The sequence below is a fragment of the Diadema antillarum genome, unplaced genomic scaffold, assembly GCF_040938485.1.
Source record: "Diadema antillarum isolate AM-2024a unplaced genomic scaffold, OU_Dant_1.0 scf00000093, whole genome shotgun sequence".
NCBI classification, from domain to species: Eukaryota; Metazoa; Echinodermata; class Echinoidea; order Diadematoida; family Diadematidae; genus Diadema; species Diadema antillarum.
The window spans coordinates 3038309-3055546 of NW_027270982.1; the positions used below are offsets into that span (position 1 = coordinate 3038309).

At 38.8% G+C, this 17238-nt stretch overlaps 1 protein-coding gene across 1 annotated transcript; it reads right to left on the minus strand.

The window, feature by feature from the left end:
- Positions 1–2841: 2841 nt before the first annotated feature.
- Positions 2842–14824, minus strand: LOC139718336 (protein phosphatase methylesterase 1-like). The gene is made up of 13 exons (XM_071629814.1): positions 14691–14824; positions 12795–12926; positions 12483–12567; positions 11627–11736; positions 10786–10943; positions 10419–10509; positions 9670–9735; positions 8264–8432; positions 7169–7229; positions 6567–6632; positions 5477–5586; positions 5261–5328; positions 2842–4539 (listed from the first exon to the last, which is right to left on the minus strand). Exons 1-13 carry the CDS (start codon positions 14768–14770, stop codon positions 4521–4523), a joined length of 1215 nt encoding a protein of 404 aa, XP_071485915.1. The 5' UTR covers positions 14771–14824; the 3' UTR covers positions 2842–4520.
- Between the last annotated feature and the right edge of the window lie 2414 nt (positions 14825–17238).

The following is a 17238-nucleotide window of genomic DNA, read 5'->3' on the forward strand; positions in this document are numbered from 1 at the left end:
CCCAATTAATTTATGTTGTTTTTGTGAAAGAGCTTTCTTACTCCCCCTGGATGTTGTGCTCAAGGTAACTGTGATAGATTATAAAATAAAAATACCACAGGTTATACTGTGCTGGCCATGCCCATGGAGAATTGAATTTCCTCCTGTGCTAGGTCCCACCTGATCATCATTTCTCCTGGAGAGAACACTCATTGAAAATGCAAAGTAAGAATACATCATAAGAAACAGATATATGTACAAGTTTGGGTGTTTTTTGTTTATTTTTATTTCTTTCATTTTGTATTCCAAAGTGTATTGGCAAAGGAATTTACATGATTTAAAAAAGAAAAAAAAAATCAGCAGAGTTATATTTCACATACAAAGTACAATCTGCCAAGCACAATGATTCAACTGGTTGTCAGTAATGCAAAACTGTGCAAACAACACACATGCATTATAAATAGAGTACAGAAATGACCTTCAAATTAATGAAATTCTTGCGTCGATTTAGGGCAATTTGTCAGTCAGTTGCAACAAATAACCTTTTTGTAATGATGCTATTACAGACGAATACAAATAATATTAATAACTTCTGTGGGGTGTGAAGAATGCATGATGTCAACCCAGCATACGTCAACTTTTCTTTCCCCCATGCGCTCTGAATTTGTCTTCAGTTAATTGAGCTAACCATCATGCAAGGGAAATTTTCATCTACTTTTAAGTTGACAGCATCATACCTACTGTCAACATGCAAAAGTGCCCTAGTGTGCACAATTCATTTTGATGTATTCAGTGAATATATCAATTTCTTGTACAAGTTGACTGAAATATGTATTACTGTCAGGAGGAGATTTGAAATGACTGCAAAATCTTGAAATCAGACCAAGTTTCAGCAGGCATATTTATGTGAACGTTGACAGACATGTTGAGTAAAATACTGAACCAAAGCAACCATCAATATTGTGAGAGCATCCACTTTGTGCCTTCAAATATTACTGACATTGACAAGGATAAGTCAATTTTGAGGTAATTTTGCCCCAGAAAATTGTGATATGCAATTAACTTTGGATTGAGAAAGTGTCACAGGACTTATTTGCAAGGTGTCTAATGATGAGGAAGAAGTGTTTTCACCTTGTACCCGACTGTATTCTTTGCATTACAATGCTATTAACATGAGCAGAAGACTGTCATTTTCTGCAAGTACAGCAGGTGGACCAGGAGTACATGTACCCCTCACAGGGCTCTGGCATACTCCAGACTGGCTCATGTTCCCTGGAGGTTTGTGTACTGTGTGTTTGTTTGATTTCACGATGTGAAAACTAGTATATCTCAGAGCTTTATGGAATAAAATCATGCCTGTGGCTGTTGAACATGAACATCGCTATTAATTGTGAATTGATCTTTGTGAAAAACTGTGTGCGTGACCGGTTGAGAAATGTTGCCTCGTTAATTCACCTTACTTTAATGTGTGCAGTACATTTTCAACTGACATTATGAGACTACAGTGGAAACTCGATATAACGAGATGGTCGGGACCGAGTCATTTTCCTCGTTATAGCCGATATCTCGTTATATCAGTAGGCATAAAAGAAGGCATAACATAAAGACATTAATTTGCAAATGTGGGACTACCCATCATATTTCAATCAATACTGATAACTTGATATTGTGTGTGAGGGAATTACTCACCTTTATGGGTAAGAAGATGCTTTTCGCCAAGGAAATCCAATATCAAGAATGTGTTTCTTATTAATTGTAGATGTTTGAATTTGTAAATTTATATAGCTTGCGATTGTATCAAGATCGTCTGTGGATTGATGTGGCTATCGTATGGGTGTGTGTTGTGTGGAAAGCTTGAATATGGTCTGCACAATGCTGTGTGTGTATGTGACACATTCTGTATGTACATTATGACTGCGTGTGTGTGAAGATGGGGAATTCCCTACGTAGAAGGCTAATCACAGCATCAGATTGCCTCACACCTGCTAAACGTCATGATGAATGTCATGTATACATATGGCCGTCCCACCACATTTTCTGCATGTATCAGTGTGCGCGCACACACACACTTACACGTACAACATGCAGTGCTAGCTGGAGTGCACTGAAGAAAATGATTATGTGTGTACAAGACAGTTTTTGGCGCATCAAGCTTTACAATCTCGGAAGATGATAGCACAGGCGAAGTAAAGCTTTACCGAAGGCATTTTGCTTTACCTCGCTATAGCAGGTTTGATTGACTATGTTTTTCTTTGTTTGGAAGTCACAAAATTTATCTCGTTATAGCAGTTATTTCATTATAGCCGATCTCGCTATAAGAGTAGCATTTTACATAGACTTGTGTGGAAGGAAATTTGGGACCGGGAAAATTTCCTCGTTATAACCGATATCTCGTTATAGCAGTGTTCGTTATACCGAGTTTCCCCTGTACTACATTTACCATGGGTGTGTTCGAGCGCTCTAAAGTGAACCAAAGCATACCGTTCCGAACTGTGCCAGATATGGAGCGTTCGAGCACTCTGTTGAGAAAGTGTACCTTAGGAGTTATTATTAGAAAAGGTCACACATTTTTGTAGCAAGAATGTCATTCACCTGGCGCTTGAACTACTTACAGCTGTCCCGAACAAAGAAGACGTATGCGCATGATACATGCATTCTTTACAGCGAGCTTTTGGTACGCTTTTGGAGCACATCAGGAAGAGGTCCACTTTTGGCTCAGTACGGTACGGTACGGTACGCTTTAGGAGCGTTCAAGTGCTCCTCTGGCGCGGGTACGGTACAGTACAGTTCGCTTTAGGAGAGCGCTCAAACGCACCCTTTGATAGAGAATAATTTTGCAGACTGAACATTAAAAATGCCCCTTGTTGTTTGGCAGTGAAGGGAAGAATTTCAAGATCTTGTATATTTAGGTCAAAACTCTGACACCTGTAAGTCTCATGTTTAATGAAAATATACTGAATGTTTTACTTAAATATCTAGATATTTGACAATACCTTCCACTGAGGTTTCATGCACTTTCATGCACAAGAAGTTGTCCAATCAACTGATTATGTAGAGATAATCTTGTACCTATATGTACCTACAGGGCTGTACCTATTCTTTTTCTTCTGCAAAAGCCCAAGAAACAAAAATGTCTTTTTTTTTCTTCAAAAAGTTTGCTACACACAACATAAACACAAGGGACTGACAAGTTGCAGTAACTCCGATCCTGGCAGCTAATAATTCTGCACTATTTTTAGACAGCACCACACACATTTATACAGTGATACAATGAAGAGTTCTTGCAAAAGGATCCACCATGTCTGAACATCCGTACTACAAGTAATTTGTAATTCACATTCTTTCCTTCAGTACTGTGTACACTCTATAGATCCTCATGGTTTAATCTTCCCAAACATAATACACACTTTTAGGAGTGCAGCATATGTCTTCCAAGATAATGGAATTATTCCAAAGTGTTTGGCAGAAGTTTTCATTACATCGGCATTTCAATAATACATCGACTTACACACTGTCTTGTTATGTCCTCAAGACATCAAAACAAAGCACCCTGTGCACCCTATGCAGAATAATTGAAAGGAAAAAAAAGACATGAAGTATACCACACACAGGGCATATCGTTGTTGGGGTGATAAGAGTAAGACCTTGTATCTGCAATTTTGGTGAAAATGACTTTTTTGGATTAATGGTCAAATAATGGGTTAAGTGATGTCCTGTCCAAATCCCAAGTGTCTTACTCCAAAAATGAAGCCACCACGGCATTTCAAAAGAAAGGCTGTCCCATTCGCCACAGTGCTTTGGCCGCCATGTTTTTTGGCTCTCCTGAACATTTGACATTTTGTAGATACGAGGTCTTATCACCCCAGCGACGATATGCCTCTCCTCTTCTGTCATTACTGTTCTCTTTCCAAACACTCATACAAAAGTAGACATCGCAATTGTGAGGAAGTAAAGAATACACATGATCAACTGTGGTAGTGTATGCACACACAAAACAACAACACACCCACAAGCGAGATGTCTGTACACAGTTTTCCATGTAATGCATGCAAAGGTCGTCTGATCAAACTGTCGCAGTCCCATATTGACCATTACCGATTTCACTCAAAACGCTGCCCACTGCAAATTTATGGGCCACGTGACCCAGCTTTCCTACTAATCACCAAAGATCCCACTCGAATACAGTAGAAAGACATGCACCTATCTACGGAGAGCAAGATCACAAGGTCACGTAATACGAACAGAGTGGCCTTGTGCAAAAGCAAAGCTCTCAATCAGCAACTTGGTCTCTGAAGAAAGAGACTCTAAAACCCTGTGCCGTTAGCCCTGATGTGGGTTCCAGAAGTACAGCGGTGGCATGCTTCTAGCCTTCTTTACAGCCACAGTAGACACACACAAAGGACTGGTCCGGGCAAACTTGGACCAGGTGCATCATGATCAACCGCTTGCTGTCCTCCATCACCTGTCTCTTCAATTCGTGTCTGAACCAAGACTACTTGGGACGTGGAGATGCAAAATTCCAAGAGACACTTCAGATTGCACTAGCAGCTGGGAAAGGGTCTGGGGAAAGACGTAAGAGGGGGGAGAGAGAGAGATTAGGGGTGGGTTACCATATGAGTGGTCTCCTTTATGTGGGTATCAACAATAATGAACAAGGTCATAACGAAACTCCATTTACAAAAAAATAATCATCTCTATGTTTTTTATTGTTTATTTGTTCAGTTATAACAAAATTTCGATATAACGAAAAGAAAACTGCGGGTCCCTTCATCAAAATGGGAGTCAACTGTAGACAGAGCACTTTTAGGACCAATAAATCTGGATAATGTTTTACATCTCTGACATTTGAGATGCTTTGCATCAGAGCGTTTAGAATATTTTTGTGATATGAGACTATGGTTTGTGATTTCACATTGTGTGAAATATTGGCTTAATTCTGGGGGGTGTTTCATCAACGTTTGTCAGCGCTGACAACTGTCAGCACTGACAATTTCAGCAAATTCCTTGGTTTTGATTGGCTGAGATGCTCTGGTCACTGACTGTTACTATGGTGATTCAAGTTGTCAGCGCTGACAAACGTTGATGAAACACCCCCCAGGGCACTAATGCTTATGACAGACACCGACAAAATTTTGAAAAGTGGATCATCAAGTAAGAAAAAAGTAACTTAGGACTCCTAATTGACAGCATAGAGTATCCTTTGATCTTTTCTTGAAGAATATTTAGAGTGCATCAAATTTATTCACTACTCAGTGTGTGAAATTCAAGGAATGAAACATACTTCTCAAATCCACCAATGGCTTCGGCAAATCTGTGTCTTGTCATGAAGGTAGCTAATGCGTCGGCAACCTGGGAAGACAGGGAGATATGAGAGAAAAAACTAAGATTTTACATGCAGAGTGAATCATCCTCATTCTATATGACGGTCATTTACTATTGACAGAACAACCACAATCCATCAGAGCTCAAGACGTAAGATAGAATCCTATAGACCCACCTTTTGAGGCTGGTCCTCGTGTACAGCGTGACCACATTGGGGAAGAACTTGCATCTGGAACTTGCCCTGCATCTGACCGATTGTCAAATCACGGTCGAGCCTGTCCACTCCTGAGATTCACAACGTAAGCATGAAATTGACTTGTTATAACTTGCAACAGAACGCCCAAAAATTAGTATCAGTTAATTCAACATCTTATTAAAACCTGCCTGATTAGACTCATGATAAACACAATTCAAAAATGTGACTGGTAGATCAATGCTGTCCTCGGCAAATGAGATTGACAATAAATAATCAGAACATTTGAAGGGATTGATCAAAGAACTTTACTTTTAGAAACATAAACAAAAGCTTGGAGTGAAACTATAAATGAAATAAGACCGCTGATATTGGAAGTTCTGAATTTCGACTGTCAACACAAAGTCCCCCACAATGGCATTCTCTCTTCATCTCGTGTTAGTATATTGGTAATTAACCCGTTGATTTTTCTACAACATGCATTTGCCATAGACGCTTGCCCGAGTATACTCGGGACTCGTCCTCAACGGGTTAATAGTACAACTTATCAAGCATAAACGAAATGTAGCATGAATTAAAATAAGCACTGCCTTTTCATTTCAACATTATTAGTTTCATATACAGTGCGTATCAATGTTTTGTTTTGGTTACAAGATTTTCTCAATTGATTCTTACATTAACAATTCATGTATATTGTAGGTACTGCTTCTCTCTCTCTAACTGGCAAATTGTTTCGAATTTCCATTTTTGAGCAGATTTAATTAACTGAATGAGCTCCATTTCATCTTTCTCTAATATCATTAGTATATATGCAGCATAACTCAAGAGGTGCCAATTTAATGATGAAAAGATGATTATTTCTGGAGCAAAATTCCTCCAAGATTTGATGGCTGATTGCACTAATTTGCTGGTCTTCCACAACAATACTAAACGCAGTTTCCATTTCGGAAGAGCGGAACCACAGTTTGGCAGGATAAATGGGAACATCTATTAATGAAGAGGAAACAGCCCTTGATGTCCACTTTGAACAACAAAATCTACTAGCAGTGCTAAAGCTATAGCTGACACTTACCAGCCAATAGGAGCATTTTGGGCACATTACAGGACAAGAAGAGGTTGGACATTCCTTTGAACCATCCTGAGAAAAGAAAAGTAAATAAAAGGGTCCTTCTCCAGTTGAGAATTACAGGCAATTATCTACAATATTATAGCATGTTGTAAAGGATAATGTATGAGGTAAATGGGGTGGATATCCGAAATTGTTATCATCATCAAAGAACTATCATCATAATTATCACTGTTATTAGCAACGTCAGTAGCATCAACATCATTATCATCTGAATTATCATGATGTCTTTCAGGCTGAAAATACAATCTTTAAGCATTGAAAAAAAAAATCTATAATATCAATCTGATTCTTACTCTTTGGTTGTAATAACATTAATGAAAAGCCAACAGGCAAAAATAAACATTATTACAAGCTCTTGCATTATATTTGGCATAACTCAAACTTTTTCAGGCATTGTAACGACAAGATCAGATCAAAGTAACGTTCGAGTAATTTTTGAGACAATACAGACAAAAATAAAGAGCAACAATCTACCACAAACAGTTGATGGTTGGAAATAAGCACACCATCGTGAGACAAATGATAATCTGAAGAGTGCAGCTCACCTTCCCAGTGGCACTCTGTCTTTGAGAGGTCTATTCTCCACGTGTGGGGAGTCCCCTGATCCTGCGAAAAGTTTCAGCAGAGGAAATCAGAACTCTTGCATCACAACATTATAAAACAGAAGAAAAAAGCTGCTTACAATGCAAATCTCCCTGCACTGAATAACTTAGTAGCTCTGCATATCTTAATCACACAATACATGAGTATTTGATGTTCTGCTTGTGAAATAAACAAAACCTGCAGGATATCACTTTCATTGAACACATATATCTGTATTTATAAGAGTGATTGCTTTCATGCTTCATCTAATTTGAAAATAGAAATGGCCATTTCAGCATTTATGAGTCCCTCCAAACTTCCTGTGATGCAGTTTTTCAAGAATATTGTAAACACAGAAATTTTCATGGTACATTAATTTTTGCATATAACATCTTCACAATATCATCTGCATATCTTGAATGGGTTAACAATTGTGCAGCACAAATTAAAAAACCCGCAAATATGTTTTAGAGCCACTCAGAGCAAAGAATTAATCATGCAAAAATATTGACATTTACAGTACATGTATGCATTTCAAACTTCTTATGTATAAAAAAATATCACTGATAAACATCCAAATTAATGCCAAATGTAAAGTACAAAAAGCAAAGGGTCATCCCATATCAACTTCTCTGTCAATGCTGTTCACATTTTTTGGTGAAATGGACTTAGAATTTCAGAGAAGAGAACAGACTGGAATAGAAAGGAATGAATGCATGATACAGAATGGTGTGAAATCTTCTTGTATGTTGAGGCTAAGGTATGACCGAGAACGGCACAGAACAAAGCAGGTTTGCAGTGGTATGAAATTAGATTACCAAAAAAAAATAAGTAAAATAAATTTAAATAAATACTTTTTTTTTCAAAAGGTGTTACAGTTTGATATGAAATTGCATAGACTTTATTGGGATGAAATGAGATGAAAAAAAAAAATACAAAGGAATAGAGAGCAGTGTTATAAGGAATGGGATGGAATGCAATGCACTGATATGGCATGATCAGAATTAGTGTGGATTTGGAAAGCATCGGATGGAATGTGAATGGCACAGCATCCTCACCGTGGGAGAAGTTGGAGATAATGATTCCGATGCTGCCCCTGTCCTCGGAGAGGAATTCTCTGTGGATTCTTCCTCCTCTGCAATGACGTCTTCCGTAGAGACGCTAGGGATGGGTGGGTTAGAACTGTTGGAGGAGAGACCGGACAGAGTCTCTCCCAGTTCTGAGCATCTGCAACGAGAATTAAAATAAAACATATTGGCTGGGGGTACTTTACATGGGCCACCTCAGGACAGCATCCAAACCTTTTAACCTGTATTCCACTATTAAAGGCATAATTTACCATTTGCGGATGAAATAAAAACCCAGCATTAGTCCTTCAAAATAGTTCTAAAATGTGAATTATGGGAAAAAACAACCAATGTAAAAGATTAATTCAGTATAATCAATGTCAAATATTGTTAAATATACAAAATGTGAACAATAGTTTTAATAAAAATGTTTCCAGACTAAACCGTTTTCAGCTACGGTTTATTGAGAAAAATAGTTATATCTCCTTATATTTCAGGTTTTATTGCGATTTTTTTTTATATGGTAGGATGTTTTGCAATACAACTGACCTACACCTATGCATCAAATGTGATATCTTCAACATTTTTTAAATCAGTGCTCCCAATGGTAAACTGGGCCTTTAAGTGCAATGATCACAACTGGGTGATTAAAATTGTGCAAGTACAGCTCATGACCATGAATGTCGCATAACTTCGCAATGTATGATAGTCTGCACATCTGCAGTACTGATTATTCCTTTGTACAGTAAATATCATATTTCAGTGACACTTGTCACTGACATATCAGTGAAATTGATTTCACTGATGTTGCTGATCTATCAAATGATGCATTTGTGACTCTGCCTAATATCACTCACAAACTCTTTTTTTTATAGTTTCGACACATTTTTGCAGTCAAAAAGAAGTCAACACTTTCACAAAGATTGATGGATAAATGCAACATTCTGCAACTGTAATATCAAGTGAAAGAACAATAATGGCTTCTCACTTGCTAAACCCCACAAAGAGGAGCAGTTGTATTGAAAAAAAAAAATGCATCTTTGAAGAGATGGCTTGAAAGAAAACACCAGACATACAGCAGCTGACCAACTGAAAGGCTGCAACTACCCTCCTCTGCTAATGTGTTTTTCAGTTGAGTTTCAAAATTTGAGTTTGATGTGCTCTGCTCACCACAAGGGAAGAACTTAATGTAAACAAACAAGCAATCATTGGACTGCCAGCTTTAAGTTCTCTCTGAAGAAATAGGCATTACAGATTAAATGCTCCACCTGACAGTTGTACATGTGTGTATCTGTGGTGCTTACAGATTCATACCGGGAACTTCAGGGTTGAGAGTGTGTCAACATGTCCACTTACACTAGGTAACTACAGTTCCTCAAATCAACAGAAACACTCACGGTTTCACCTGTCCAATCATGGATACTCTGGCTGATTCTATGTTCCGAATTTGACCTGTCTTGACTCTAAGTAGGAAAAAAAAACATGAATAGTTACACTATCAGGAATTAAAATGGCAACTAATAGGGTAAAGTAATAACACTATTATTATTAGCTTTAACAATTGAGCATCCAGAAAATATTCTCATCAGATTGTATGTAGGCTGGGTGACATTCAAGGACAATTTAGTTTGGTGGCAGCAATCACAGAGCTTTAAGATATCAAGTCATTACTCCCCTCCCCCCCCCCCCCCCCCTCCAAAAAAAACAACAAACAAACAAACAACAATACATAAAAAGGAAATAAAAAGAGCAAGAAAATATGAATAAATTCATTAGAACAGCTTCATTTGATGAAGAAAATAAAAGCTCAAATTTGAATTTGTACATCCTATACTACCACTGATATGATGGTAATAGGTGAGGGTTTGATTGGTCTCATAATCTTTTTTAAGGCATATTCACAAAATATCACAATTTTTGACACATCGCCATTGTTCCTTGCACGTCAGCTCACTGCAAAACTATGATTCAAAGAGCAATAAAATCATGGAAAACATTTGGCTGGTCTGAAACATAGCAGAAAAGGGATCACAAAATGTTTAGAAGTGTTGAGTCTCTCACAGGTTACAGGTACACTATGAATCATAATTATGATATCCATTTATTGTTCACTTGAAATCACATGGTAAATTGTGTATTTACTTACGCCCACTCTATGGCATACTCCAGAGATCTGAACGTCTTTGGTCTTCCTCGCAGAAAGCTTTGCATAGACTGCAGCGCATCCATTGCCGTACCTGCAATACAAATTCACTTTACGATGTATCACTTACGTTTCACTTTATTTGTAAATCATAAGCAGAGGATCATACAAGTGTATATCTCATTCTTCAAGTCATTAAATGATATATGGCAAACAATATGAGAAATATTTGGTGACAATCAAAACAACATAACAGACATCTACACAAATACAGCTCAGATGTAATCTTTCACAATTAAAAAGAACTGCACATGGTTCCTAATTTGTATGTCCCTGCACCATTATTGTGAAGTTAAAGTCAACAACTTACCTTCAACAACATCAATGACCACCAGACCGATGAGGGAGGGCACAAGCTGTTTGACCGCGGCATGAATGGCGATGGCCCCTCCCATACTGTGACCCACGAGGATAATGGGTGGGGCGTGATCATCTCCATACATGGTTGAAATCACAGCACCAATATCACTGCATGAAAGAAACACAATAAATAAAGACTGAACCTAACTTTATTGATAACCTCCTTGCCTCAATCCATACATCACTGGCAGAAAAAACCTACGACAAGGTCCTATAAAATAATACAAATACTGAAGCGTCACAGTGATACTTTTTTTTTTTTCTCCAGAAGGCCTGTTTATCATGAAGTAGATGAAAGGTTTATGTGACAATTTCTTTCAGCCACTGGATGGTAAGCTCGTGTTTCTTTTTTACCAATGGTCAGGTTGACTGATATGCAGTGACACCGAAGTACTCTTTCTGAAAAATAAGACAACTAAGCCAGGTCAGGGTCACCACAGGCAAGGGCATGCACCTAACCACTCGCTGTTTATCATTTTGTTTCAAACAAGCATAAAGGTATCATAGTTTAATCTTTTTTTAAATATTCAAAAGGGGAGAATCTAAATAAAGTATGCCAACAAGTTACACTAATTAATCTTAGTTTTGACTGGTCAATAGTGGCAATGCCTATAATGCTCATCCCTCATGCATTTCATATTTAGGCTTTTATGGGTCACCACATTTAATTTGACTCAGAAGCCTTGAATCTCTATCGTGGTAAATCATATCTCGGCAAAATCAATTTTGATACTAAATTCAAATATCAAATTTAAATGCTCCAGGGTAGGTGATATATCACACACACATACTTGGCTAGAGTGTCAGCAGAAAGGTCCTCAACATCGGTGGTGCGTGTGTCCCCATGGCCCCTCATGTCCAGCGCTGCCACTCTGCACTTGACCATTCCCGTCAAGTTTTGCTGGTCAAACGAAGAAGGGCATATTGAATACAGAAATGCTTCACATGCTGCTGTCTAATTTGCAAGTTACACAGGTCTGCCAATATTCCCACATCCAAATCAGGGAGATTCCAAACAGCAATCAGGGAGATATCTGTTTGTTACATATGCATTTCAATGGGCAAAAATAATTCCCAAATCAGGAAGATTTTAATATTCTCTTATTCAGACATGAACAGATTTGGACATTTTCAGGGAGACTCTTACAGAATCAGGGAGACTTGGCAGCTCTGGTTACATGTCCCCAGCATGTCATATTTCTCACATGAGGTTAATTGCAAAGATTTCAGGGAAGCCGTGCCATGTACAAATATTTGACTTTCCCTGGACATGTGATGCTGAATGTCAGTTTCACGCAGGCATTCCAGGTAAATCACATTTTACAGTGTCTTACTGTATAGTCTGTATAATACTGAGATGAAAGGTTATATTTGCTATACAAAATTTTAAATTGCATGCATTCTTAGTTTTACCTTGTTTACCAGACTAATGAAAAGTTATATTTGCTATACAAACATTTACATTGCATGCATATTTAGTTTTACCTTATTTACCAGACTGCATATTTGGGAGGAAAGGGATATTATATGTCTGTTCTGCTTAGATTTTTTTTCTCTCATTTTTGTTTTTCATTAACTCACTTCCCTGTAATACAAGTACTATGTTTCCCTCTAGTCTTGATCACTGAAAAATTGTGAAGCACTTACTGTCAGAAGAGCCCAAGACAGAGCCGAGTGTCCTCCTCCGTGTAGGAAGAATGTCACGGGACCTTCACTGCCCTTGGTGTACACTCTGAAGATGTGAATACACATATTGCGGTCAAGGGTTTTAAGACAATGATAAGAATTATGGACCATACTGGTCCAAATGCTTGTTTGCTTCTTTCTGAGCATCACTTTTCTTTCTTCCTCTCATTCATACTCCTTCAATTTTTACATCATACACATGTGCACACAACACAAATTACAGCTCCACAAATGCCAAATTAGACAATGATATGTCATCATACAAAATGCCACAGAAAGGATATATTATCATCATTGTCCCCGACAGCAACATCTCCAAAAGAGTCAAAATAGTCGCTCCATGGCAGCGGGCTGAAATCACGCTTCCTTCCAAATCCATGCGGTTTACCACCACCTCTTGCAGGTCTGAAATGACAAAATATAAGTCACAACATGCAACAGTATAATAAACAGTTATACAGTAGAGTAAGCTGTCCAAAATCTGACTGCCTGCCAATATCTGATCAGCCGAAGGTATTATGTAATCTTCCAGCCTATGAATATACATGAGTTGGATTTGGGGCTAAACTTTCATTAAGCATCTCCCCAATTCACTGTACCACAGTTTACTAAAAGTGTTATTTTTGCTCAGAATTTCATCCTCTGAGTATGGCATTCAGAGCAGCAAAAAATAAAAAATAAGTGTCTGATAATACAATACATTCTTCTACTAATAGACCTAAGCTACGTGGGTACTTAAATGATCTAACACTTGATTGAAAAATCAAATTATTAGATGATTTAAGGAGTTTAAAGGGATGATATAGTATTAGTTGAGGATGAGGATTCAGCTCTTGACAACTTGCAAGATACTCTAAACCACTTTATGAAATGTTACTGAGCATACAATTCAAGGGGAATTTAAAGTTTATTTGGTGAAAATGGGTTTTGAAATGGCTGAGATGTCCAAAAACAAAGTAAAACAAAGATTAAGTGATCCTAAAAAGATGGGTCCCACCTTTTATTAGGATCACTTTGTTTTGGATATCTCAGCCATTTTAAATCCAATTTTCATCGTATAAACATTGAATTCCTCTAAGAATTATATGTTTTGTCAATTTTCATAAGAGGTTTCTCATTCAGCTGACAATTAATATTTTTTTCAATTTGTCTCCCTGTAACAAATGAAAATTTGGTTAATGAATGAATTGTCTCCGATGAAATAAAACAAACTGAAGAAAATTCACAGCTGCTGAGCCCTCATCCCTCTGCTTAATATTCTCTCACTTTCAGGTTTCTCAATATCTAAAAAAAAAAAATCATCATCAAAAAACACTGGAAACCCGAAGCCCCACCTCAACCGAACCTGCACTGTACCATCCCTTTAACTCTTTATGTGCCACATTCGCACGCCCGACTCAGTCGATGGCATGCCAAGTTCGTATTAATTCTGTTCAAACACACAAACTAACCCAAAGCGATCAATAAATCGCCAAATGCCACACAGTGCAATGAAACTGTTTCTCGCAATTCCATTACTGGCATGTCACATGTAGCTTGCATATTTTATGTGGTGATTGACTCTCAAAAGCGGTGTTCGGCATTGGACTGGCGAGTAAATCTTTGTGGGCAAAGGTCATGCTTCTACAATAAATGTAGTAGCTACTGATCATGGTCTTTGAAAGAAAAACAATCATACATTTGACTTGTCATACAATTTTTACATCAAACTCAACACAGCAATTTTCTCTACATTGGCATTTTTTCTACAACTTCATTCATTAAAATTAAATGTCAAGCAGGGTAACAAAAATCTATAAAAGTTAAATCGACTTAAAAAAACAACAAAAAAACAAAACACCCCAGAATGCTTTTAAACTTTACTGACCTACTCACTGTATGTTACTGTCTCAGAATAATGTGACATAGGCCGTACAGGGGGTTTACACCATCCATGAGGCATGACACATGATAACTAATACTGAATAGCCCGATCAGACGCTGTGCGAACAATACAGCGACTGGGCTGTGTATGGTTGAAGTTAGATAAATGATAAAGAGTTAACTGGCACCAATGTCATCCCGTCACATACACAGTCACTAGTACGTGGGGCCAGGCAGATTACAATTGCCCTCATCTCAAGTAAATGCGATAGTGCCGTATCTTTTTAGAGCACAATATTTACTCACCTGCCACCAGGTACTCCCCTTGGAGGCATTGGTGGTAATCCACCTACGTTTTTCATGAGAACTTCTCTACTCAAGGCCATTTTTGCACAAGTGCTAGCAGAACAACTTCCTCTGGATACACTAATGTTAGCTGACACACATACTACACTACCACTCGGACTGACGCTACACACAGTACACAGCGCCTAGAAGCAGCGCGCGTACGTGCATCCATCCTACGTACGCAGAGAGATGAGTGATCCTACATTTTACGTCCCCAGGATGGACTGGTCCCTGCGATTCTCGTTGATGAGCTCAATCATCTCTCCTCGCTCCCTCGACACCCTGTTGATGTGCTGTGCTATATGGTACCCAGTGGCGGATCCAGTAGAGAGGGGGGCGCACCGGGCGCACGCCCCTCTTTATTTATTTTCTAAACAAAAGAAATAAAAAGAAAAAATGGGGGGGGGGGAGCACTAGCACCACCTGTAATTTTGTTAAGGCACCTCCCCTTTACCGAATTCCTGGATCAGCCCCTGGGTACCTGCTGGTGGGCAGAAAATTAACTGTCGACCAGTTTTTCTAAAAAGTAATTCTTTCGCCAGCTGATGTTGTTTCTACTGCTTACCAAAATGATGATGATACTAAGATAAATGATATCGGTAGTAGCAGGAGTCATTCGCCTGCATGGGTCAATTTTAGAGGACTATTGGAGCAGTTAGGTACCATAAGGGCTCACCACGCGGAGGTTAGACAACTTGAGCCCCATGACGCACGATGATGATGATGATGATGATGATGATGATGATGATGATGATGATGATGATAATGATGATGATAATTATAACAATGAGCGATAATGATAATGATCTTCCATCATCATCACGACGTGATTGTGAGTAATACCAGGGAGGTGAGTTACAGTAACACTCGGGGGCGGAGGGAGGGGGGACAGGGGCGGATCTAGCTTTTTATAAAGGGGGGAGGGTGTGGGAGTGGGGTGTCCCCCCTCCCACAGTAGGGAGAATTTTTGAAAATCTGTGTGTGAAAATGGCGTTTTCTTGCATCTAAAACACCACTATTTTTGGTATAGAGGTCATTGCCAAATTAAAAATTACAAGTTTTTAAAAAAAAGATAAGATTTAAAAAAGAATGGTCCCCGGATTTTTTTTTTTTTTTTTTGGGGGGGGGGTTGCAACCCCCCCCCCTCCCCAACCCCCCTCTAGATCCGCTTCTGGGGGACTTGGAGGATTAAGATTGTGCGAGGGAGCCGATTAGGACCCTTCTATTGCAGAAACTCTGAAAATATGCATATTATTCACCTAAGCAAATGCATGTCGTAAGCATAGGGCCTATATGGTATATTCATGTTTAAAAGGTTTATATCAGGGATTGTACATAGTCAAGGTTCCAAGCAGAGTTTACAGGGCCGGCGGAACTGGGGGGGGGGGGTGGGGAGGGAGGCTGGGGCCCCCACTTTATATAATACATAGGGTCTAACTATACTTGCCCCCCCCCCCCGACATATACACACTTTTTTCTTTTAAACCCCGGCAGTGGCACCAGAAAGAAAGAAAGAAAGAAAGAAAACAAAAACGTGGTTAAGCTCAATTTGTGTGTGTGTGTGTGCGTGTGTGTGTGTGTGTGTGTGTGTGTGTGTGTGTGTGTTGTACCAGAGGGCTAAGACGTTTGTCAGCTGAGGAAACCCGGAAGTGGTACTAGAAATATCATTAACTGCCCCCACACCCCCCCCCCCTTCATTGCGAGCGGATGACATAATCAAGTCACTATTTGCATAGTCATATTTGCTGTTCAATAGGCTGTTTAAAAAGATAGTGAAACTTTACAATAATTTCATAACTTCTTTAATTTTCATTCGATTCTGATCAAACTTTCACTGATTGTGTTCGTTGGGATTTTACCCTTTCTTTGTGAACTAACTTTTATCGAGTTCCTGATTCCCAACCCCCTTCCTCTTCCTCCTTCAGTCTCTTCTTCCCCGCAGTAGACCTACTATAATTGCTCCCTCTCCTCGGCATCCTCCTCCTCCTCCTCCTCTTCTTCCTCCTCCTCCTCCTCTTCTTCCTCCTCCCCTCCTCCTCAATTCACATAGGATTGTCGATATCATGTTGTAATGCAGTCTACATATTATCATTGTCTAATGAACGTGACAAATTATGTTAACACCCAACTTTATTTTCAGCATCAATATCTCAGCAGTTCTGAAATTATGCCACTATAAGGTAGAAACATATAGTACACCTGTACATCAACTTCCATCTGCATATAAAGTACGAGCATTGATTTTACTAAATTTGCGAAGTCATTCATTGGAGGAATGTTGTATTTCCATTGATATGATAGTCATAAATCATACTGGAGTGAAAAGCTTGTCCTCATAATATTTTTGGTTTACTTGCAGTAAAAGCAGGTATGAATTTGCGTATTATCTCAAAATAGAATGAGTCAGCATTTTTTTTTTTTAATGAGGGTGGGGCACAGAACTCTTGTGTGTACGAAGAGTTCTGTGGGGTGGGGTGGGGGACTGCAGATGCCTACCACAGAATCA